The sequence below is a fragment of the Engystomops pustulosus genome, chromosome 1, assembly GCF_040894005.1.
Source record: "Engystomops pustulosus chromosome 1, aEngPut4.maternal, whole genome shotgun sequence".
Classification (NCBI taxonomy): Eukaryota; Metazoa; Chordata; class Amphibia; order Anura; family Leptodactylidae; genus Engystomops; species Engystomops pustulosus.
Genome location: NC_092411.1, coordinates 58,899,379 through 58,924,615, shown reverse-complemented (window position 1 = coordinate 58,924,615; position 25,237 = coordinate 58,899,379). Strand labels below are relative to the sequence as shown.

Sequence of the window (25,237 nt, the reverse complement as noted above, 5' to 3'; positions counted from 1 at the left end):
ATCTGTCCTCAATAAGTCGAATATGTCCCTTAATTTTGAGTTTTAACGAAAGTTAAAGGGGTATTCTCGTCTGGGCATTCACATTCAGTTTCATTAATCTGCCATTTATAAACATTTCTTCAATTAGATGTTATTAAAAAAAGGTTCCTGTGTGAAGATAATTTCTCATAAATGTTGCCGTGTTGTCCCTTAGAAACGAGATGGCTTCCTCGGATACGGCCACCTCTGCTGGAGTGATTGCACAAAGAAACAAAAGGTTATTGTATATAAAATGTCCGGGAGTTACTGTATATAACATAGACATCCTGTGGTAATGATTGCTGAATCCACATGGTCCGGCAGGACTCAATAGCGCAAGTCTGGCCACCGCTGCCAAAATGTGACGTGGTCGTATCCGAGGAAGCTATCTTGTTTCTAAGGGACAACATGGCTACATTTATGAGAAATTATCTTCACACAGGAACATTTTTTTTATTAACATCCAATTGAAGAAATGTTTACATAAGGCAAATTAATTTAATTAAATGTAAATGCCAAGATGGGAATACCCCTTTAAGCAGCAGGTATCAACTTTAAAAAACCCAACCTATTTACTAACTCACGAACAGGTCTGAATGCTGGCGAGTAACACCGAACACTGGAACAAAAAGTGGTCCAGCGTGGCAAGGTCAAGAAGTGCACTTACCTCCTCTGTGGCACCCCAAAGCCTAAGCAATCAGGGTACATGAGACCCTAGTTCTTCTGATGGGAGGGGTCTCCTCCCAGTGATCAAACACTATTCTCCTAGCCTCTTAGTCTGGTTAGGGTGTAAGTTGGGTTTTGGGGAAATGCCTTTAATATCCTATTGAAAAATCTACACATCAGTTACAGAAAATGGCTCAAGACCAAGTACTTTATACTGGCATCAGTAATCCAAACATTTATTCCCTTTCTGACCTTACAAAATTACACAACTAAATCTTGGAAGGTAAAAATATTGCACTACACATCAGAAATGCTCCTTGGGAGATTGACCATAAGATCTTTTACCTACCCAATGGTGAATACATATGTAGGAGATTTGTTCTGAAATTTCTGAGCCTAATAAAACAGTTCTACATTATTGGTTTTGGCAACTAAAAGCCTCATTATGAAGAATAGGACAGACACTAAATTATATTGCCACAAACATGCCACATGTGAATACATCCCAATGGCCCTAAATGAAAGTGCTTTGCCTTCAGATCTATTTAGCAATCTATAGGTCTAGAAATCAGCTCTACAATCCTTCAGAGATACCTGGAATCGATCTTGCTCTTAAAGGAGATGAAGCACAGGGGCAACTTCAGTTTAGGAACTACCTGGACACGAAGCTTGTGGCACCTGAGACTTGGGTTTTCTATATGGTTTTGATATGTACAGATATATGCTTATCTATTTGGCAACTACAATGGCATAATGTACCATGAAGACATTGGGTAAAATGGGCCTCTCCCTTATTAGGTTCCTTAGTAAACAATAAATAAATTAGTACACGGTTTAGCAGGTTTCATCGCCGCCTCTACGGCCAAGCACTCATGAAAACGGATTATCCTCCTGACAGCTCCACTTGCTTCAGGATGGATAGTGTAGACGATATCTGGCTTCTAGCTGGTCTGAAGATGTGGGTAAAATATACCATGAAGAACTCCCTCAATCACCACATTGGCTGCAAGGTCTGAGTGGGAAGAAAGGACATTGTCAGTACAGAACAGCACTATATCCAATTGTCATACAGAACAGAACTCCAGGGCGCTCCTCATCTCTGAAGTTCTTCACAATACAATAAATGAGTGGTCGCCATTTAGCTTATTTTATTAGAAAAAAACTTTATTGCCGCCAAACCCCAAAAACTCCTAAACACATCTAACAAGAGCAATTTTCCAAATACAGCCCAAGTAGTCTAAAGATGCCCCAAAATAATCACTTTCTATGAGACTTAATTCGTAAATCTGCCCCTATACAATGGCGATCAGAAGAGGAGGATATTCTACAATAATTGGGGAATATAAAGATGGTCAAAGAATATAAAATTCGGGTTCAGTAAAATTCTTAGTCATGGTGGCTAAGGGAGTTCTATATGCCTGAAACTCGTAGGCCTTTCCTTCCTCATTTGTCACAGAGATTTCCTTTTTTCTCTGTATACTAACTTTGGGGATTAGAATGGACATACATAGCATGTGTCTGAGGTGATATCACCTTGTGTATGTGTTCCTCTGTATCACACCTTTGGTTTACATTGGAGCCATGTGGTGCATTAGCAAAAGCATCATAAAGATATTCTATTAGTGGTTGAGGCCCACCTGGTTATTGTACCTAACCTAACATATGACTATACTACCCTACATTGGACCATGTGCTTCTCATTTGTTTATACGATAATTATATATTTTACATTTCCTATGTACATTTTGTAAACTAACATTATAGTGATAGCAATAAGGTATAATGTAGGATAGGTAACCGTTCCTCTTGTACTCGCATTGGGTTATGAAATGTGACGCGGTGGTGCAGTGTTAGTAATAATTTGTGGTGCTGGGAGGGATCAGTAAACAGCAGTTAACACATGACAGGTCTGATTACCGTTGGCTTTAGGCAAGACGTATGGATCCCTTAGGAATAGCAGCACGGGCTGGTGGGACAGTTTGCTGGAAAGGTCAAAAACACAAGAATCAGCATCGCAAATGGTAAGCAGAAAATACAACAAACTAGTTTCAATAAGATGATGAGAGGAGACTGCAGTGCGCTAATAGGCGCTGAGCTCACAGGGAGCATCATATGCGTCACATGTGCTGGGTACAATTATTACAATCATCTTTTATTATAACTACATTACATTTAGACCTCATGAGCATCGTATGCATCTACACACTCTACAGAAAGGTGGTCTATGGGGCGCTCTGGATGGCTGCTGTCCTTCACTCAGCTCTGAACTATGCAGGCCCCCCTTATAGATTATGAGAAAACAAGCTTTATTTCAAAATAGAATTACATGGAATAATGCAAAAAATTATCTGACAAGCTTTGCATCACATGGAGAATTGTAGATGCCGTTTACATTTGTACGAAAAGGGGATGTGGCCTTAATAACAATATTGTAAACCAAAAAGACAATACATTTATCATTAAGAATCAGCCACTGTTCTAAATCCACTGTATGAACTTGTGTGAACTAACTTTGCAATCTCTTACTTTGACACAGTTTTAGTAGACCTGCCCCAAATTATTATTTATTAGTTTGTTAACATAAACTGCGATGCTAAAGGAGACTACCACCTTCAGAGAAATGCATTGTGATTTCAAACATATCTTCATTAATTTCTGTCCATTATGACATTTCCAAGATATTCCCAGTTTAATCCATATGCTAATGAGGCGTTGGTGCACCAAGGTTGTGTCCTCAGCATTGCTATTCCTGTCTAAAACATTTCCTTATTTTTCCAGTGTCAGCCCCATGCTTCTTACAGGACAAATCTCCCGCTCATCTAATGGAGAGGGCAGCAATAGCAATGCTTCACTTTCTCGTTGCCCTAACTGCCTCATTAACATATGGATTACACTGGGAAATGCTCTGAAATTACATAATGAACAAAAATATAGAAAATAAATTATAGCTTCCTCTTACAAAAAACACACCTGACAATGGGTAGCGTGCAGTATTACTAGTAAGCCTCATTCATTTCGATATAGCGGAGCTGCAAACTCTGGTGTGGCGTGACAGTGTTTTTGAAAGAAAGCAGCCATGTATTTTAACATGCCTTTACTGGGGCTGTTGTTGTGGTTGTTTGCCTATTTAACATGAAGGTGTGGTGTAGACATTGGGAACTGTATACAGAGTAATTACACGGTTAAGAAAAGAAAAAAAAAAAAGACTTTTTTTCATTTCAAAAGTTAAAATTCACTTTTCGTCTAACTAGGGTGAGTTCTGGGACTGTGGGGCAATGTCTTTAGTTAACTTCCATGACTTCTCCAAAGATTTATCTTGCACAACAATGGTCTAGCCACATACATACATACATATAGCAGAACATCTTATTTCTCATCTGTCCTATCTAGGCTACAGTATCGGCGATGTACCAATCATCTTAAATAATTCACCCCACCAGTCTTATGATGGTACATAAGAGCATGCATAAGGTCTAAATGGCATTATGGAGAATCATTTGTTGGTCCCAGTGAATAGTATATGGAAATATAATAAAATAAATATCCTACCTAGTGTCTTCAGAATCAATTTCCTCAATGGATCTGAAAGAAACAAAAGTAATTACTACATTATCATGTATTGTAACATTTCTACTTTGTGCATTAGGGCAACTAAATGTGGAAGCCCCTCAGCTACTAGGCCATAGTAGGCCCTCAGCTACTAGGCCATAGTAGGCCCTCAGCTACTAGGCCATAGTGGGCCCTCAGCTACTAGGCCATAGTGGGCCCTCAGCTACTAGGCCATAGTGGGCCCTCAGCTACTAGGCCATAGTGGGCCCTCAGCTACTAGGCCATAGTGGGCCCTCAGCTACTAGGCCATAGTGGGCCCTCAGCTACTAGGCCATAGTGGGCCCTCAGCTACTAGGCCATAGTGGGCCCTCAGCTACTAGGCCATAGTGGGCCCTCAGCTACTAGGCCATAGTGGGCCCTCAGCTACTAGGCCATAGTGGGCCCTCAGCTACTAGGCCATAGTGGGCCCTCAGCTACTAGGCCATAGTGGGCCCTCAGCTACTAGGCCATAGTGGGCCCTCAGCTACTAGGCCATAGTGGGCCCTCAGCTACTAGGCCATAGTGGGCCCTCAGCTACTAGGCCATAGTGGGCCCTCAGCTACTAGGCCATAGTGGGCCCTCAGCTACTAGGCCATAGTGGGCCCTCAGCTACTAGGCCATAGTGGGCCCTCAGCTACTAGGCCATAGTGGGCCCTCAGCTACTAGGCCATAGTGGGCCCTCAGCTACTAGGCCATAGTGGGCCCTCAGCTACTAGGCCATAGTGGGCCCTCAGCTACTAGGCCATAGTGGGCCCTCAGCTACTAGGCCATAGTGGGCCCTCAGCTACTAGGCCATAGTGGGCCCTCAGCTACTAGGCCATAGTAGGCCCTCAGCTACTAGGCCATAGTAGGCCCTCAGCTACTAGGCCATAGTAGGCCCTCAGCTACTAGGCCATAGTAGGCCCTCAGCTACTAGGCCATAGTAGGCCCTCAGCTACTAGGCCATAGTAGGCCCTCAGCTACTAGGCCATAGTAGGCCCTCAGCTACTAGGCCATAGTAGGCCCTCAGCTACTAGGCCATAGTAGGCCCTCAGCTACTAGGCCATAGTAGGCCCTCAGCTACTAGGCCATAGTAGGCCCTCAGCTACTAGGCCATAGTAGGCCCTCAGCTAGTCACTATATTTTTAAAGGGGTCCATTAAAACATTAAATCTGTTCTATGGTTGGTTACTGTAGACAGCTCTTCCATTTGCATTAGATTTAAAGAAAATCGACCATTAACATCAAGCATCATGAACAATTGCCACTTGCTCATAGATCCAGGCATCATGACTTAATTAATCTTCTTACATTTGTCATCCATGCCCTTCTTCCTTTTAAAATAAACTTTTATAATTATGTTAATGTACCTACAGCCCTTCCATGCTGTAGCTTTATAGGCTGTTAAACTGTGCAAGAGCACTTCCCCTCCCCTTGCTCCCTCAAACCCTGGTTCACCATGCTTGATTTCTGTGGTAGATTTCCTTTAATATATGTTCACTATTACATCAATGTAATATTAAAACAGAATACGGTACCCGCAACTCTCAGCTTTTGGCAAAGATGGCAGATGGCGGACATTCAGAAAGTCCAGAAATATTTTAGGAAGTTCTTCATTTTCATAAATGATAGTCTAAATAAAAAAAAAAACATGTTTTAATTATTTACAGAGCACTAATAATTCCATGATGCTGTACAATTAATAGGGGGGTTCACATACATTACATAAAAACATGCAAAAATAGGTAATACTGTATGGACACAAGTGGAAGGAACACCCAGCCTGTGAGGGGGGATGAACACACTAGGTGAGGGAGCATAGCAGATGGGATATTTCGTGTTGTAAACTTGTGGGGGACAGCAAGCAGTTAGTAGGGGAGGGAAGCAGAAGGTCTTGTAAGGATTGCAGATTCCTTGTAGGAAGGTATTGGCCGATTAGATGTACGGAAGGGACATACTATTTCATGGTAAACTTATTTACAATGGTCAATGTAAATATTCAGGAGTTTTGGGTTTTTTGATATTGATGCCTTATCTTCAGATTAGTGGTGGTCTGACCTCTAGTACGGCCTCAACCCCAAGATGCAGTGGGGTTCGTGCCAGGACAGCTGAAGTACCAGACATACATAGAAATCTTTAGGATAAGCTATCAATGTTTGGGCAAGACCATTAGTGATGGACACAATAAAAAAAATTACCAAATTGTATTTATCTGGGATAAAAAATGTCAAGTAAATGTTATTTTTTTATGTCATTGTAAAGGTTAACTCGTGTTTCTGCAAGGGAGAATGCAAAAAGAAAACAAAATGTTGCGTTTCAATAGTTAAGGCTATTTCATTACTCAGCCTTGAAGGAATCCAATCCATCATTGCTGTGAGAAAGAGGAAATCTCCTGTGGTTTCAGAGACTTACTCTGGTTTTATTAATGCAAGATTTAGGAAATGTTAACAATGTGAGTTGTTTGTTTAGTTTGACAGATCAGCTTACGATGCACTGGCCACATCTATAGTATATCTGAGAATGACAAAGGACAGGCCACCAATCTCATTGTCATGGCTGTGCGGCTAAGCCCTGATATTTCTCTAAATTACCATCAAGGCATTTGCTGTGATATGGCCTGACATTATAAATGTGACCCTGGAACTTATGGAAGGCAGATAAAACCCTAGAATGTTACAAAGTTACACTATTCAAGACAAGGCATTAAAACATCTTATAACATGTCAATGTGTCCGTGTACATTAAAGGGGTATTCCCACAAAGACAAGTTTCTTATATGTACTCAGTCAGGATAAGAAAATAACACATTCTCCAATTCACTGTTATTAACAAAAATACAGCATTTCACAGATAGTCCAACCTGTCTCTATCAGTCCTGGTGTATACAATTTCAGCTGCCCCTAGACACAACCCCGTAACCTCTGACTTAGGGTACATTCAGATGGCCGTCTGTGGGGATGTATATGTGGCCGCAAATTTGAGTCCGCATATACATCCCCATAGACGGCAATGGTGGCGGTAAGGTGCCACACATATGTGGCACCGTTCCGCGCCCTACACGGGGAAAGAGAGCATGCAGGATGCAGCATGCTCTATCTTTCCCCAGGTGTGCGGCCATGCACCGCTTTTCTCTATGGAGGGGGGAGGGGTCACCTCCTCCTCCTCTCCAACGCACAGCGGCATACGGCTGTGTAAATGTACCCTTAGGGTCGGGTGGCCGCCATCTTGAATTTCTGTGTGTGTGTCTTTCTGCTCTGAACCTGTAGCCACGCCCCCTGCACGGAGTTCAGAGACACTCACTGATTACTTCCTGCCAGCTCATCCTGAGCAGAGAAAAGCTGCAAACTACAAGGAGATAAGTGATCAGGGGGGAAGGGGGAGTCAGGCACATATCTGTGAGAACAGAGATGTAGCAGTGCTTACAGTGTAAAAGTCTGTCAACATCTGTCTGTCATGCCTCCGTGTAATAGGCATCTCATGCATCTCATCATTTCTCATCTCCCTTTCTCTGTGTCAGTGTGTTAATACAATGTCAGAAACCAGATAAAAGTGTATAGACACCTTGTACCCTGATAATGTAACCACGCTGTCACCCCATAGAACTAGATGGATCATAATGGGGCAGATTTACTTACCCGGTCCATTCGCGATCCAGCGGCGCGTTCTCTGCGGTGGATTCGGGTCTTCCGGCGATTCACTAAGGCAGTTCCTCCGACGTCCACCAGGTGTCGCTGCTGCGCAGAAGTCCGCCGGGGTCCCCCGGAGTTCACGATACTATGCCTGGTGCAGGTAAGCGCGTGTCGAGCGACACTTCTTTAAATGCGGCGGTTTCTCCGAATCTGTCGGGTTTTCGTTCGGCCTCACCCCCGATTTCCATCACGTGCACCACAATCCGATCGCGTGCGCCAAAAACCCGGGGCAATTCAGGAAAAAATCGGCGCAAATCCGAAATATTAGGGTAACACGTCGGGAAAACGCGAATCGGGCCCTTAGTAAATGACCGCCAATGTGTGTGCTCAGAGAGTCCCCGCCCACTCCCTGGAATATTACACTGACCTTCACTGAGTGATAGGAGCTAAAACAGCTGAGTAAAATTGTTAAATTATCTTCTTTTGTGTTAACATCACTAGGTGATTGAAATGTGAGAATTTTCTTTTGTGGGAAAACCCCTTTAAGGTTCTAATATGGACAGGACACCCTATTAAAGGAAGTCTACCATCAAAATCAAGCATGATAAAGCACTTAGTCAAAGATCCAGGCACCGTGATTGTGGTAATCTTTATCATCTATGGCCTACTTCCTTCTAAAATTAACTTTTAAAATGGATGTTAATGAGCTGGAAGGTGGTTCCCAGAGGCTCTCCGTGCTGCAGATTTAAAGGCTATTACAGTGTGCAAGGACCATGTTCCCCTCCCACTGTGTGCTGACACTTCCTCTAATGCAGTGAGATTACATCTAGCAGAAGGAGGGGGAAGTGCTGAAGAAGCAGAGGGCCGCTACCAGAGGCTCTTTGTGCTGCTGCTTCACAGGCTGTTACATTGTCTCATCTCCCCATGCTCCATCAGCACTTTTCCCCTTGCACAGTGTAACAGCCTCTGACACTACAGCATGGAGGGACTCTTGTAAAGCCCCCACAGAGCCCTTCTGACTCCTTAGAATAATTTTAAAAGTTGATTTTATAAGGAAGGAGGCCAATGATAACAAATATAAGATTACCACAGCCACAGTGTCTGGATCTATGAGTAAGTGTCCCTGGTTTATCATGATGGAATTTGATAGTAGATTATTGTATCTTGCATATTATATATATTGTTTGCACCCATTTTACTATAAATTCAGGTCAGCTCTACTTTAAGCCTGAAATGGACAACAATATTCTGCTATTTTGTAAGCAGGCCCGAACACAGAATATAGCCAATTCACACTTAGAAGGGGCAGTATCAGTAATCATGACCACAGCGAGAGGATAGTCATGATGGTTGTAGGTTGATGATGAGGGTTGTTACTAACCAATTACTATGGTTGGCATTAGGGATCAGTCTAGCTGGCACAATATAAGTAAAAGTGTTGCTCCCGGACTAGGGTCAGCTATCAGCTATATATGATACAGTGCAAATAAATTAAAATATCAAAATTAAAAAAAAAAACAAACAATTGATCTGCTTCTGTTCTGGCTCTTTCCTGTTTCTACTGGCCTCTACCTCCATCTCCAGTCTTTACTTACAAAGAATGCTATTTTGGACATTTCCAATTTGTCATCGTGAGAGAAGGCAAAGAGACCAGCAGGACCTGGGAAGCAACAGAATGTAAGCTGTGCAAAATCAGTGTGATTTAAAAAAAAAAAAAATTACAGTACCAGTAGGACCACCCTTTAAATTCAACCTGCATATATTTCAAAGAAAATCTAGCATCAATATCAAGCATGAATAAACCAGGAACACTTACTCATACATCAACTTTTAAAATGATGCCGATCAGCCAGAAAGGCTACTGGGGCGGTTCCCAGAGCCTCTTCAAAGGATGTTACAGTGTGCAAGGAGCACACCCCGCCCACCTGTGTGCTGAAACTTCCTCTGATGCAGAAGGAGAGAAGGGAGGGGAGTGCTGAGGGAGCAAAGGGGAAGGGGAAACAGTCTAACAGCCTACAAAACTGCAGGACAGAGGGGCTCTGGGAACCACTGTAGTAGCCTTTCTGACTCATTAGCATAATTTTAAAAGCTGATTTTAGAAGCAAGGAAGCCACAGATAACAAATATAAGACAATTACCATCTGCTGATCTTAAGACACAAGTAGAAGAATTTCCTAAATAATTCATTACTAAATGCACTGAAAATAGGACAGAAGACTTAGGACCGAAGCGAGGCAGAAGACTCAGAGCACGTCCTATACCACCCTGTGTTGTGTCGCAAATTACAACACGGATCTGTTGCAGGCGAGAAAAGTCAATGAAACCTTATTGGACCTCAAGGGTTTGTGTTGGTCAAACTCTCTCATGTTTTTCCCTTACTTTAAGATGAGATTGCACTTATTATCGTGCAGAACATCTACTGAGATACAGGAGGAGCTCTATCTGCCCATGTGGAAGGTTGGAGAAGGTTTCATGATTTTCCATGTACTTCACTTCAGAAATTATGATCAGTGAAACATTGTCATTTCTTTCACCTTTTAGCATTTTTCTTCTCGCTACATCAGATAAACAGGAAACAAAATCATAATTTTGTATTCTAGACATCATTTCTTCAAAGGAGATATCCAATCTTCCTGTACTTCACAGATTCCACCGTGTCCTGCTCCCCCCCCCCCCTTTGCCTTATCATTCTCACAAAACTGCGCTCCCAATAGACACAATTGATTGGCTGCATATGTTTCAACTTTGACAAGTCAGGCATTTAATTGTCAGTTATCTCTTATTCTTCTTCAGTGGCTGAAATACAGTCACAAAGTAACAGAGGGACTTGTTCTGCTTTAACCTCAGCTAGCTGCCATCACGCAGTAGAAAACAGTGTTAAAATATCACAGGATCACTCTGTACCGCAGAAGAAGACGTGTAAAGAGCGTAATGATTTCCCCTGAGTTTGCTTTTTCGAAAATTGTCAACGGAGCCAGCAGAAAGTGTGACAAGTCTTCAGAGGGAATGCTGGGAAATCGAACAATGGCATTCTAGTTAGGGGCCAAGCCTACTCATCAGCCAATTATATCTGCAACGGAGCATCTTGCTGAAAACTTCAACAAGACCACTTCGCTAACCTTTGGAGATTTCCGAGCAAGGTTCCTACAGAGCACGGAGTAACATCTGATCAAGACGAAACATTTCCCTCCACTTAGTCTTTTTAAAGTCATTCTTGAAGTAGAAGCTTATAAGTGGGGAGTAAGTTAAAAAAGAGGGCAAAGACTCAAGTCTATATGCCATCTGTGGTACTGTATCGTTAGAAAGAAATACGCGTGGCTATTAATTTCCGACACAAGACATTGGAGTATAGTGGAAATCTGCGGAGGCTGCGACATACAGAATTATGTTAATTGCCTATTTGTAATAGTCACCTAAAGGCATGTGCCATAAGATAATGACCTCTTATTTTCTGTATCAAATAAAAGAATTTTTGGCAAATCTTTTTCTATTTATCATGTTTTATATTGCATAAAAATCCTGCAGTTTTCATACTGGTCACCAATTTTTTATTATGAAAGGATGAAATACTGAGAAAGGTAACAACTATATATTAACAAAGAGATAACACAGTATCATAATCATACACTGTAGTTGATGGCCCCTCTGCTGCTCAATGGTTGTCTAGAAATGTCCATGTGGCTGCTGTAGAGCATCCCCCTCTGTTTCAATATTTCTTTATTAAAATTGTTACGTTTTATAGTACAGCAGTGTACAAAAGAAATTTGGTACACAAAGAAACACCACCAACAAACACATAACTGTTCCAGTAGCCAAACAGGAGGAGTAATGGGTAAAGTAATTGCTTGATATTGGTAGGGGTGGGCTGAGGGATAATGGGATCAGCACTAGTCTTGTTGAGGGTCAGCTAGGCTTGAGGATGTCCAGTCTTGCCAGACTTTCGTCCGAAGTTGGACTTACAAGCTCAATACTCTTTCGTGTAGTTTTCACAATGCTTCACAAAAGTGATCCTAGCATCTCACTGGAGAATATTAATCCAGTGAGTAATAGGTTCCACTGAGATCCTAGGATCTCTTTTGTGAATTATAATCCTGAATAGGGAACGGGCATACACACATTAATAATTATAATTAAGGTTGACCATTAAGGTTGACCATTTTCCAACCTCAATTTAATCAGTTTAATTAAACACAGCTGGACTCCAATGAAGGAGTAGAACCATCTCAAGGAGTATCAGAAGGAAATGGACAGCATGTGAGTTAAATAGGAGTGTCACAGCAAAGGGTCTGAGTACTTGTGACTATGTGATATTTCAGTTTTTCTTGTTTAATAAATTAACAAACATATCTACATTTCTGTTTTTTCTGTCAAGATCGGGTGGAGAATGTACAATAATGATCTTACCAATTGGCTGCAATGAAAAGAGTGAAAAATGTAAAGTTCTCTGAATACTTTCCGTACCCACTGTACTAGAAACTACTTTTCAGATACAACACACCTTGTAACCTTTCACATATAACTGCTACAGATTTGTATTGTTCGGTTTCATTTTAAGAGAAGAACAAATGAAATTATAAGAGGGTGTCAGGTCTTCAACACTGCTGCATCGAATGGTCTGGTAGTTTTTGGAGAAATCTACCATAGCAGATGTGACACATAGAGCTACTGCAGCCTGGTTTTATGTTAACATTTGCTTTCAGTTAACAAATTGCGCAGTAAGCATGGCCAACTTTCAGCAATATTTCAAGTCAACTGTACAGTAGATGTGTGGTCATCAGCATAATGAATGGCTTATCAAGGTTCCTTCTATTAACAGCCCAGAACTTACTGTACTGTTGGGGAACAGGGTTAAATTGTAGTACCACACACATACTGTGGACATAGAAGAAATAAACCATGTTTTTCTGATCCCGCCTTTTACAGGAATCATGTGTTATTAATCTAAATAAAGCAACTAAATAATGTCCAATCCAAAGAGGAAAAGACTCTTCCATTATTTGAAAGAGAATATTGCTGCCAGTGGTGTAACTTGAAGTTGATGCTAGTGCTAGTCTTCTCATATTGGAAAGTGACAGCTTATGGGACCCCCTAGCCCAGTGATGGCGAACCTATGGCACTGGTGCCAGAGGTGGCACTCAGAGCCCTTTCTGTGGGCACTCAGGCCATCAACCTAGGACAGAGTTCACTAAACAGGACCAAATCCATTAAATCTTCCTGCAGTCCCAGGCAACTTATGAGATGCTGTGCTCGGCAGTATTTTACAGCGACACTTCATTGACTGTTTGGAACTGCTTGAAAAGGGAGAAGGTGTTAAAAGAAGTGCATTATCTTTGTGGTCCTCCGGCTGGACCCACCATTCTTCCTAAACAGAGAGACCCTGGAGAGAAGCTACAATGATGTCTGAATTTTCCCACCTTCTTTCAACTGTATTGGTGGCCTCAGGGGCTGATACAATTAAAAGATGTGGAAGAACAGGTAACAATAAGTTACTGCTTAATATGGCACATTGGCACATCAGGGTAAATAAGTGGGTTTTGGTTGTAGTTTGGGCACTCGGTCTCTAAAAGGTTCACCATCACTGCCCTAGCCTCTCGGGCCTGGTTGTGGCCGCAGCCTCTGCACCCCCTTAAGTTGCTAGTTACCTCAATACTAATAGCCCCATCATGTATTTTATATTAACCTCCCAGATCACCCTTTGCAAGTGGTCATTTCTCAACAAAATAAGAATATGCAAAGTATGTCATTCTCCTAGAATATACATAGACATCCTTGTAAAGCTCCGAGATGCTGAACCGTGGCATGTGTTTGACATTGCAGTGTTTGTTTCTTTCGAGCTCATGAAGTATGTAGCCAAGGTTTATGCTGTACTGTAGCCTAACAATGGACACCACTGGATATTTACATCTGTTCCTGCCCTTTCCAATTGTAGCAATTTGTCACCATTATAACACTCTCTCTGTATGTTAAATGGATAGCTCTCCAGAATGCACTTTTCACTCTAAATGAGCGTGGCACACTGTCCTCAGTATGATGGATCTCTTTCTTTAGAGTCCCCCTGAATGCTGTTAACAGGGCTAGTCTCTGATAAAGGCTAACTGGTATGAATTGCTGTTCCTTTCAGCATCCGTCTTTCACACACCGCCGGGATCATTTAAACATCCCAATAAGAGAGTAAAGCAGCTACACAACAAGGCACAAAATGCACTCTCCACGTATGTGTATAACCCTGTAGTGCACCGAGAAGACCGATAATGTGCTCACAAATAATCATCACAATGTATTAGACCAGGATTAGATCAGTGGGAAAGCTAATGTATTTTAATATTCGCAGCACAATCTATGGCTCCTCTTTTGTTAACAATGACATCATTTCTCTGTAAAATGTATATTTCTACAATCACCATATGGTGTTGTTTTTCATTGTATTATAATGTAATTTCATTAATCGCTCACCTGTTCTTTTTCTTGTCATTTCTATGTCTATATATCACATTGGAAAGATTGGGGCACATTTACTTAACCGGTCCCTGCACGATCCCCGAAGTGTGTTGTCCGACGCGGATGAAGTCAGCTGCGATTCAACAAGATCGCGCGCCCAAGATCCTGCATGTGTCGCTTCCCCTGCTCAGGTCTACTGGAGTTCACCTTCTTGAGTTAGTGCACGTCTTGCGACACAATTTGAATTTTAAATCCCGTGCTTAGTTCGAATCAGTCGGGTGGTCTGACGGCCACGCCCCTGATTTGTGTCGCATGAAAGTCGGCGCGATTGAGACAAAATCAGATCGCGTGCTCCAAAAACCCATGTTAAATGCGGCCCAAAACGGAAATAGTCGGGAAACCCAACAGAAATGCGGTCTGCGGACCCTTAATAAATGTGCCCTGTTATCTTATAGCAATGTGAACGGAGGCTTCAGGAGTTTCTGTGTATTGAATCTCCTATCACAGTAATAATAGGGTTATAAATAAAAAGTAACATATCTCAGCCTTCCTGCCTGTATAGTGATGGTATAAAGAATAGACCAGTGGTGGCGAACCTATGGCACGGGTGCCCTTTTTGTGGGCACCCGGGCCATCACCCCAGCGCACTAGACAGAACGCAAAGAATCTTCCTGCAGTTCCTAGCAACTTAAAAGATGCTGCTTTCAGTCATATTTTGATACTTACTTCGCTACTTGGGACTGTAGGAAGAAGGAGAATGTATAGACAGGGTCAAATTATTTTTGGAGGACCTCCTGCTGGTCCCAAGATTTTCTGTGTACAGAGGGAAACTGGACAGAAGCTAAAATGATAAAGATTTTCCATCTTTCTGCTGTCTTAATGTCCTCAGGAGGCCAATATGATTGAAAGTTGTTGAACAGGGAGCATTAAGTTACTGCTTTAATTTTTGGTTGGCACCTCGCGATAAATAAGGGGGGTTTTGGGTTGCAGTTTGGGCACTCGGCCTCTAAAAGGTTCGCCATCACTGGAATAGACCATAAGCACAGTGCACTCCCATCCTGCTAAAATGGTTCTGCTTCATGTGATGCTGTGCTGCTGAGATATCATGGGACTGACAGCGAAGCAGAGAAGGAATCTATAAATCAAGATGTAGGAGAGTGGAAGGGAGCACTGCCAAAAGTATAAAAGAAGTGCGGCAAGGGAGATACAAAGAGGTGCAGGGAAGGAAACTTGGAGGGGGATGGGGATTTTTAATTTATTTTTTTTAAATATATGTTTACCGGAATAAAAGCCAAGACTATAACAATTTATTATCCAAAATTAGAACGCTATATAAAAATATTATTATACAGATTACTAGTGTGTAGTAGAAGGTATAAAATTAATAGATATTACTATCCAGATTTTGCCGTCGGTGCCTCTGGATCATCATGTTCTATACAGATACTGGAAGCTTTACCCTCCAGGGCTAATTTCTAAACCACCACTCCCCTTGTCCATTAGCTGCTGTTACTCCAATATGTGATGCTTTGGTCTGAGGATTCCAACAGGATAATCCCAGGTTTTTCTCATAAGTTACCAATAAGAACTGTACTGTACATCTGAAAAAATTGGAGTTCAGGAATTAAAACGGAAGTGTCCTGCTCAAATTAAAGTGCTACAAGAATGGCAAAACATACATAAAATACATATACGGATCCTTCTGACACTGTCCCGACCCCATGTTACACTCCCAGCCCTTCACTCCCTCCTCGCGGACTTTGGTCGCCTCTCAGGATACAAAGTTAATAATACCAAAACGGAAGCCCTCCCCATACACTTTCCACCGGATCAAGTTGCTTTACTTAAAACCAACTACCCCTATAAGTGGTGTACGGAGTCCATTAGATATCTGGGCACCCAATTATCCTCCACATATAAAACCTTGTACCGATTTAACTTCCCTCCCCTATATGTGAACATACGCTCACTGCTTTCTAAATGGTCCGCACTCCCTCTGTCACTACTGGGTCGCATTTCGGCCATTAAAATGACCATCTTACCTAAACTACTCTATCTTTTTGAGACCCTCCCTATCCCGGTACCGCTCAAGGACCTTCGCTCCCTTCAGACTTCCATCTTAAAATTTATTTGGGCCAACAAATGGCATCGCATTGCTAAAAGTATCCTTCTGGCTCCTAAAGCCAGGGGAGGCCTTTCCCTTCCTAATCTTATGCATTACTATTGGGCTACCCATCTCCGTAGGATTCCGGCATGGTCCACGCTATCAGCTTTCTCAAGATGGATGGAGGTGGAGAAGCTGTGGTTGGCACCAGCACACCCTAACTCCCTCCTATGGAACGATCCACACTCCCCTCCCTCTTCATCCCTATTTGGTCCAATGGCTCCCACTAGAGATATTTGGCAACGTTGTAGCAAGCGCTTTTTGCTGACTTCCACCAACTTGGCGATGACTTCCTTTTTGTTCCATCCCAAACTACCGGTTGGCCTGACTGCGGCAGGTTCCGCTGCCTGGCACCGTGCTGGCCTCTTCCACATTGCCGACTTGGTGGATCCCACAACGCGAACTCTAATATCTTTCCCAGACCTCCAATCCAAACCCAGCCTTCCCCTTTCTTCCCTTTTCCAGTACCTACAGATTAAGCACTACATAAACTCCCTATTCCAGTCAGGCCAGGCCTCCATCCCAACCTCTTTCGAGCGATTATGCAAGCTTAACTCATCAACCTCGGGACTTATCTCCTCGATATATGCCATCTTATCTGACCCTGTACCTGACCAGCTACCGAGACACCACTATATGACTAAATGGGACACTTATATAGGGGAAACAATAACTGATGAACTTTGGCGCCTGGTTTGGAGACATGCGGCAAAGTCAGCCACATGTATGATAAACAAAGAAAATCAATATAAAGTGCTTATGCACTGGTACCATACGCCGCAACTACTACACACTCTCAACCCTGTCCTTCCTCATACCTGTTGGAGGTGCGGTGGGCTACAAGCCAATGTCTACCATATCTTTTGGGAGTGTCCCCTGATCGCACCTTTTTGGAATCAAGTACAACAGATTCTTTCCCAGGTTCTTTCGTTGGATTTCCCACTATGCCCAAAAACCTACATACTAAATATCTTCCCACAACCTCTTAGGAGGCACACTCTTATTTTGGTCTTAAACATACTAACGGCTGCAAAATGCCTCATTGCCAAGTATTGGAAAAAGGTTACTCCCCCTTCCCGGTATGAGTTATATGCCCGCATAAAGGAAGTCAGGTCTATGGAACATTTATCAGCTACCCTCCAAAATAAAGTGGATAAATTTCAGCAAATATGGGATCCCTGGGACTCATACTGGATTACCCAGGATACCCCATAAGGTTGACTTGTACTCCCCCCTCCCTTCTTTGTTTTCCCTATGTCTTCAGTCTTGTCTTTGTTGGTCGTGTCATAATAGTTTTCTTTGTATGATCAGTAGGATCTCATTTACTTTTAGTACTTTTCTAGTTTCTGTTATGGTATTTTGTATACTACCCTCTTGCAGAGGGTCTTGTTTATGTCCACAAAATTAGTGAAGGCCGTACTTCACTTATGATACATGTATACTGGCTTCTTCTCTTCTCTTGTTCACCACACTGTTTTATAATTCTGATGTTATCCCCTGGAACTGTTTCCTTCTTGATTCATGTGTGGTATCAGCTCTGTAAACATGCTGTGTGGACGGTTTGTATTATTTTATTGAAAATTAATAAAAATACAATTAAAAAAAAAAAAAATACATATACGGTATATTTAGTGTAGCTGAAGAATTGCTAAACCATTTAAATACCTTGTCCGGCCACTACACTTTGAAAGGCGCTGTCTGCTTTTGGTTTTATTCTGTTGCTGAAAACCACTTATCTCTGGGGGTTCAATCTAATATTGATGACCTATGTATATTGATAGGCCATCAATGCTTTTGTTCTAAAAACCCTTTAAAAAAAAATCTGTGTAAAGGTGAATGGAAAATATTTATTTCTATGGTAGAGCATTGTATATACCTGAAAATCTCACCTAACCTTGGAGAGGGGTTGGGATAGATATCTTTTGGAATAAGAGCACAAAGAGGAAAAAAAATAGTGAAAATGCCACAGTAAAGAAGCAAAGTCTTTGTCTAGTGACATCTTTCTTCCAAGGATTCGATACAGTCACAGCTCGCTCCCCACCTGAAGTCCTCGCAGACAGGATGAGCAGGCATATTGCACGCTGTTCTGGGAGAGGGGAACCGATCAATAGCAGCTGAATGCCATCTGCTTTGGCCAGCAAAACAGCACCAAAAGTGTAACCCATGCATCTTCCTTTATTGAAAGGTTATTTTTATGCAAGTAAACAATTCATCGTCTCCTTGCACGCTTGATGCTCATTTACCACTTCTGATCAATAAAATATGCAAAACAACAAAAAAAATTGAATCCTAAGAGTAGTTGTGATGCCAGGGTGAAAGGTAATCAATAGCAGGCTTGTTCAGTAGGGCAAATCGTGGGGTTACGGTGTCTAAGGAGCTATGTGTTTCCGCTCCCCCCCATCAGGGTCTATTTAAAGAAAATACTTTGGTAAAGAAACTTACAGGATCCGGCTAGAACCCTGGTATTTCAATCCTATAAGGCACATTGACACAACTAATAGACAATGTGTTATATTGAATTCTATGGATAGGGAACGGGATGCCGCAGGGAATCGGCACAGGATTTTCCTGCAGGTTTTACTAGAAGTTCTGCATGTGGCAGCTGTTCCCCTATTCCGGATCGTGCGCAGAGGATACAGTGATAAATGGCATCAGCAGATAAAGATTCCGTTATTGAACTTACATTTACTTTACTGCAATTATCCGGCTTATTAAGCTGCACCGACATTATTCTTAGTGATTTAAGTGTCTTCTCTGCAGTTTTTCTCAAATTTGGCCGCGACTTTGAACAAGGTAAATACTCATGTTCAGGGTGATGTTCCATACGCTTCACATTGGCCTATTGAAGGCTATGAGTGCCGAGTCTATTAAGCAGTCAGGAAGCGGACACACAAACCAGTCTATATGCCTCTCTCCCCCTACCCTGGATAAAGATCCTGTCTGTCTGTAGCTTTACTCTCCTCACACTGTTGTTGTTTGCCAGAAGGAAGTCCATGTGTGTGTGAGCTTGTCCTGGAATGCAAGGGTGGGGGCTAGTGTTAGACAGAAGAACTATATATCTGCTGACCCTAAACTCAGAAGATCCAGGGTTGGGTCCAGGGGCAACCAAAATTGTGTACACCAGGACTGATAGAGACAGGTTGGAATTATATCTGTGAAGAGAGAATATGTCATTTTGTTATCCTGAGTACATTTAAAAGGGTTCTCTAGTGACAAAGATTGACCTCACTATACATTATCTATATACTACATGGGGCTGGCAGGCTATATACTACATGGGGCTGGCAGGCTATTTACTACAGGAGGCTGGCAGGCTATATACTACAGGAGGCTGGCAGGCTATTTACTACAGGAGGCTGGCAGGCTATATACTACAGGAGGCTGGCAGGCTATATACTACAGGAGGCTGGCAGGCTATATACTACAGGAGGCTGGCAGGCTATATACTACAGGAGGCTGGCAGGCTATATACTACAGGGGGCTGGCAGGCTATATACTACAGGGGGCTGGCAGGCTATATACTACAGGGGGCTGGCAGGCTATATACTACAGGGGGCTGGCAGGCTATATACTACAGGAGGCTGGCAGGCTATATACTACAGGAGGCTGGCAGGCTATATACTACAGGAGGCTGGCAGGCTATTTACTACAGGAGGCTGGCAGGCTATTTACTACAGGAGGCTGGCAGGCTATTTACTACAGGAGGCTGGCAGGCTATTTACTACAGGAGGCTGGCAGGCTATTTACTACAGGAGGCTGGCAGGCTATTTACTACAGGAGACTGGCAGGCTATTTTCTACAGGAGGCGGTCTATATATTACAGGGTGCTGGCTGACTATATATTACAGGGTGCTGGCTGACTATATATTACAGGGTGCTGGCTGACTATATACTGGAGGGGGCTGTGACCAATGCATTTCCAATCCTTGGCTTATACTCAAGTCAATAGTCTTTTCCAGTTTTTTTGTGTTAAAATTAGGGGTCTAGGTTTATACTTGAGTATTTATGGTAATCCTGTTACGGACTGGGATTAAATTGTAAAAGAACTGGTGGCATCTTATTTGGTTTGATAAGATTCTGTTTCACTGAGGCTAGTGTAAGGGGTCTTATAGCCTTTCAGGTGGCTTAATGGTTAGCAGTACAGCCTTGCAGCACTGGGGACCTGCATTCAAGTCCCAGGGTCAACATCTGCAAAGTTTGTATGTTCTCTCCAGGTTTGTGTGGGTTTCCTCTGGGTCCTCCGGTTTCCTCCCACACTCCAAAACATACTGGAAGGTTGAACAACTTTAAATCACTTCCTGCTCCTCTCAGAACCAGTGCGTTCTGGGAGTATCTAAAAAGGATAACTAAGTGACCTTGCATACCCTTCAGGGGTCCGAAATGTCACAGTTTTCTTTTTTATGGACTCGATATTGTGGTGCAGCAAACAAGACCAACTAATCGGAAGTACAAAGTAGGACTCGCCAGTCTTATATTGCACCAGATTAATCCTCCAGCATCAGACACAATGATTAATCTGGTGCAGCAGAGAACTGTCTAGTTCTTCTCTGCACTGGTCTAAGGACCGACACATTCATACATCCCCCTGTGTGTACCAACAGTGGGATATTGCAGCAATTTACAGTTGTAGCAGAGTGGATATTCTGGTAAATAAATATTGATAAGCTATCATAAAGGATAAGTCCTCATTTCTCAGGGTAGTAGCCAAGTCAAATGAATGGAAGCTCATGTGCACTTACCTGGTCTGACCACTACACAGCAAACAGAGCTGTCTGCTTCCTATTCTACTCTGATATTGAGATATTTTAAACATATGGTATTAATATCTTTGCCTAGAAATTCAGAGCGAATGCTTTGCGGTGCAGATTTGGAAATAAACGTATTGACCGAGATCCGCTTGACAGTTCTTTGGTTTTTTTTCTTTCCAAAACAAATTTGATCAAATAGGGTCCCTATAAAAAGGGACGCTTTTAATTAAAAAAAAGCATTGTCCAAAATGGAGAATCCCTTTAAATACTGACAGAACACAACATAAGAGTCAACCTATACTAGAAATACTTTTTTTTTTTTTTTTTTACATTGATGGTCACCTGGCATTGGAATTTTTACAAAGCGAATTATTGAATTTCTACCTAACATGACATGCACAATCTTGTCTGACCCTAGGGCAAACCAAAATTCAGAAAACTAATAATTAATGATGTGTCCGGAGTGAAAATACAATCACACTAAAGCACAAAAATGCTATCAATGTTGAGTGACACAACAGAAGCCATGATCAGGTCTACAGTGTAAGAGAATATGAGATCAAAGCACCTAAACGTCACTTTCTAAATAAGAATTCCATATTGAGGAATTTTTATTATAGTAGTAATTTTTTTCATCCCTCTAAACAATGTAACTTTCTGTATAACTCTAATGTTGACACAAATATTGTAACCTAGTCTACCCCAAATCTTGTAGAGGGAGAAACCCAAACCTCTGTGGGTGGCAATATAGAAAAGTGAACTCTCTGTGCCCCCTCACGTCCGCGGCGGGCTGGCTTACCTGTTCGGAGCGCGTGCCCCCGTCTCCTTGGGTGCACGCGCTGAGTGGCGCTGGCCATCCCTTAATTTAATAAATAGCCAGCCCCTTCCGACACACCCCGCCAGATCTTTGTGCCTTGCGCCATTGAAAAAGCTTGTTCCCTATGTCCTGCGTTTGTTTGGTGAATTTCCGTTGTGACCCTGGTTCTGTTCCTGATTATGCTTCTCCACTGACCTTCTGCCCTTGCCTTTGACCTTGATCCTGTGCTGCCCGTCTTGACCTCCTGCCTTTCCCTGACCACGATTCTGTCTCTTGACTCTGTATCTCGCCTTGGCCGCCACCAAGAGTAAAGTCGTGCCTGTGGAGCAACCTGGAGGTATCCCGCCACAGCAAGTCAAAACCGCTTTGCGCCGCGCTCTGGTGAAAACCGGGTGGCACTTAGACTCCGCTCCCAGGTGTCGGCTTATGTCATCACTCGTGGTGGTACAGTGGGTGCACTACCCCTGATCCTGACAAATAGTTTCACTAACATGGTCGTACAAATTGATTTCACCAGGGGCAATTCTAAAGTAAAGTTGAGATTGAAAACTATTAGGAGATGATATTGTGAAAGATGATTATAATCACTTAGTATATCAGAGGCAGCATCGGGAGATAGGTCTGTGTGAATGTGAAGACCACCCTTCACTTACTGGACCCTTGCTTCAGCCTCCTTTAGTACTGGCTACAGAATAGATTCCTGCATAGAAGTCTGTCTGCCAGAATATTTAGCGGTAACGTAGGGACATGAAATGACCACAGCTTTATTTGCGTTTGCGGATGTTGTTATAGAGTAGAAGACCTTGTTGCTAGAAAGAACGTTTTCTAGAGTCTCCCCCTTCCAAACGTCTCACAAGCAATTACAGACATATGAAATATGAATCACCATTGATTTTCCTCTTCAGGGGTCACAGCGCTCCCTGTTTTACGCACCCAAGGCATTTATTTTGGCGGCCAAAGTTGACACATTTTCTCAAAATGAACTAAGTAATGTTACCGAGGCTTTGTCAGAAGGATTCTTCATTTTTTACTTCTTGACATTTGTTCCTTGCACAGCTCTTCAGGGAGAGGGGGGGCCAAATAAAAACATAAACCCAAGCAATTACAGAGGAGGCGATGCTACTCACGCAGAAACCTGAATGAAGTCTTCATAGGCTTTTTGATCTGCTGCTGTGACTATGCCATTACTAGGTAAGGTCTTATTTGGTTTGTATATGTGACCCATTATCTGTACAGCGCTGCAGAATATGATGGTGCCTTATAAATAATGATTACTTATTATTTGTCTCTACGTGTGTGGCTGGCGTTGTCATTACCTCACTACGCTGCTTGTGTGCCATTCTGTATACGAAGCACAGAGTTAACCTTCCCTTTTCTTTATATGTCAAAAGTACAATCATGTCAGCTCCTCCTGCTCTATAATATGTGTTATATAGATACCACACAAAGTGCAATCTGCTCTATAACATGTAGATAGAACACTGTGTACACTGCTCAGCTACTCCCGATCTAAGACATGTCAACCGCATATACGAGACTAAGGAAATTTGCTCAGCACCTTCTGCTTTATAACATGCTACCTACAGAAAGGACATTATGTAAAATCTCCTCAGCCCCCCCTTTATCACGTACTTCCTGCAGATACTTTACATCTAGTAACATGTGGCAAACACAACTGTGTTATGGCCACTATATATATATAAAATTTTTATCAGCAGCAATCCTGTACATTCCTGACCCACTTAAGGTGGATAAACAATGAACAGTAAAGGATAGGTTATATTTGTCACTGACAGATGTGCCTGTGCATACTATGGTATACAGTAATCCTACAGATGTGCCTGTGTATACTATGGTACACAGCAATCCTACAGATGAGCCTGTGTATACTATGGTATACAGTAATCCTACAGATGTGCCTGTGTATACTATGGTATACAGTAATCCTACAGATGTGCCTGCGTATACTATGGTATACAGTAATCCTACAGATGTGCCTGCGTATACTATGGTATACAGTAATCCTACAGATGTGCCTGCGTATACTATGGTATACAGTAATCCTACAGATGTGCCTGCGTATACTATGGTATACAGTAATCCTACAGATGTGCCTGCGTATACTATGGTACACAGCAATCCTACAGATGAGCCTGCGTATACTATGGTACACAGTAATCCTACAGATGTGTCTGCGTATACTATGGTATACAGTAATCCTACAGATGTGCCTGCGTATACTATGGTATACAGTAATCCTACAGATGTGCCTGCGTATACTATGGTATACAGTAATCCTACAGATGTGCCTGCGTATACTATGGTATACAGTAATCCTACAGATGTGCCTGCGTATACTATGGTATACAGTAATCCTACAGATGTGCCTGCGTATACTATGGTATACAGTAATCCTACAGATGTGCCTGCGTATACTATGGTATACAGTAATCCTACAGATGTGCCTGCGTATACTATGGTATACAGTAATCCTACAGATGTGCCTGCGTATACTATGGTATACAGTAATCCTACAGATGTGCCTGCGTATACTATGGTATACAGTAATCCTACAGATGTGCCTGCGTATACTATGGTATACAGTAATCCTACAGATGTGCCTGCGTATACTATGGTATACAGTAATCCTACAGATGTGCCTGCGTATACTATGGTATACAGTAATCCTACAGATGTGCCTGCGTATACTATGGTATACAGTAATCCTACAGATGTGCCTGCGTATACTATGGTATACAGTAATCCTACAGATGTGCCTGCGTATACTATGGTATACAGTAATCCTACAGATGTGCCTGCGTATACTATGGTATACAGTAATCCTACAGATGTGCCTGCGTATACTATGGTATACAGTAATCCTACAGATGTGCCTGCGTATACTATGGTATACAGTAATCCTACAGATGTGCCTTCGTATACTATGGTATACAGTAATCCTACAGATGTGCCTGCGTATACTATGGTATACAGTAATCCTACAGATGTGCCTGCGTATACTATGGTATACAGTAATCCTACAGATGTGCCTGCGTATACTATGGTACACAGTAATCCTACAGATGTGCCTGCGTATACTATGGTACACAGTAATCCTACAGATGTGCCTGCGTATACTATGGTACACAGTAATCCTACAGATGTGCCTGTGTATACTATGGTACACAGTA

At 42.3% G+C, this 25,237-nt stretch overlaps 1 protein-coding gene across 2 annotated transcripts in view; it reads right to left on the bottom strand.

Moving 5' to 3' along the window:
• Positions 1–553: 553 nt before the first annotated feature.
• SNX24 (sorting nexin 24) overlaps positions 554–25,237 on the bottom strand; it is a 74,488-nt gene continuing 49,804 nt past the window's right edge. The window contains exons 4-8 of one of the 2 annotated variants that reach the window (XR_011854131.1): positions 5,789–5,883; positions 4,234–4,266; positions 2,602–2,666; positions 1,124–1,696; positions 554–1,080 (exon numbers count right to left, since the gene is read on the bottom strand). Coding sequence is in view for 1 of the 2 variants with exons in the window: in XM_072141303.1 (XP_071997404.1) it covers positions 1,626–1,696; positions 2,602–2,666; positions 4,234–4,266; positions 5,789–5,883 (264 nt within the window). In the remaining variant the exon portion in view is untranslated. Of the gene's footprint in view, positions 1,697–2,601; positions 2,667–4,233; positions 4,267–5,788; positions 5,884–25,237 lie in introns of both variants that reach the window. The other variant, XM_072141303.1, reaches the window with a different exon arrangement.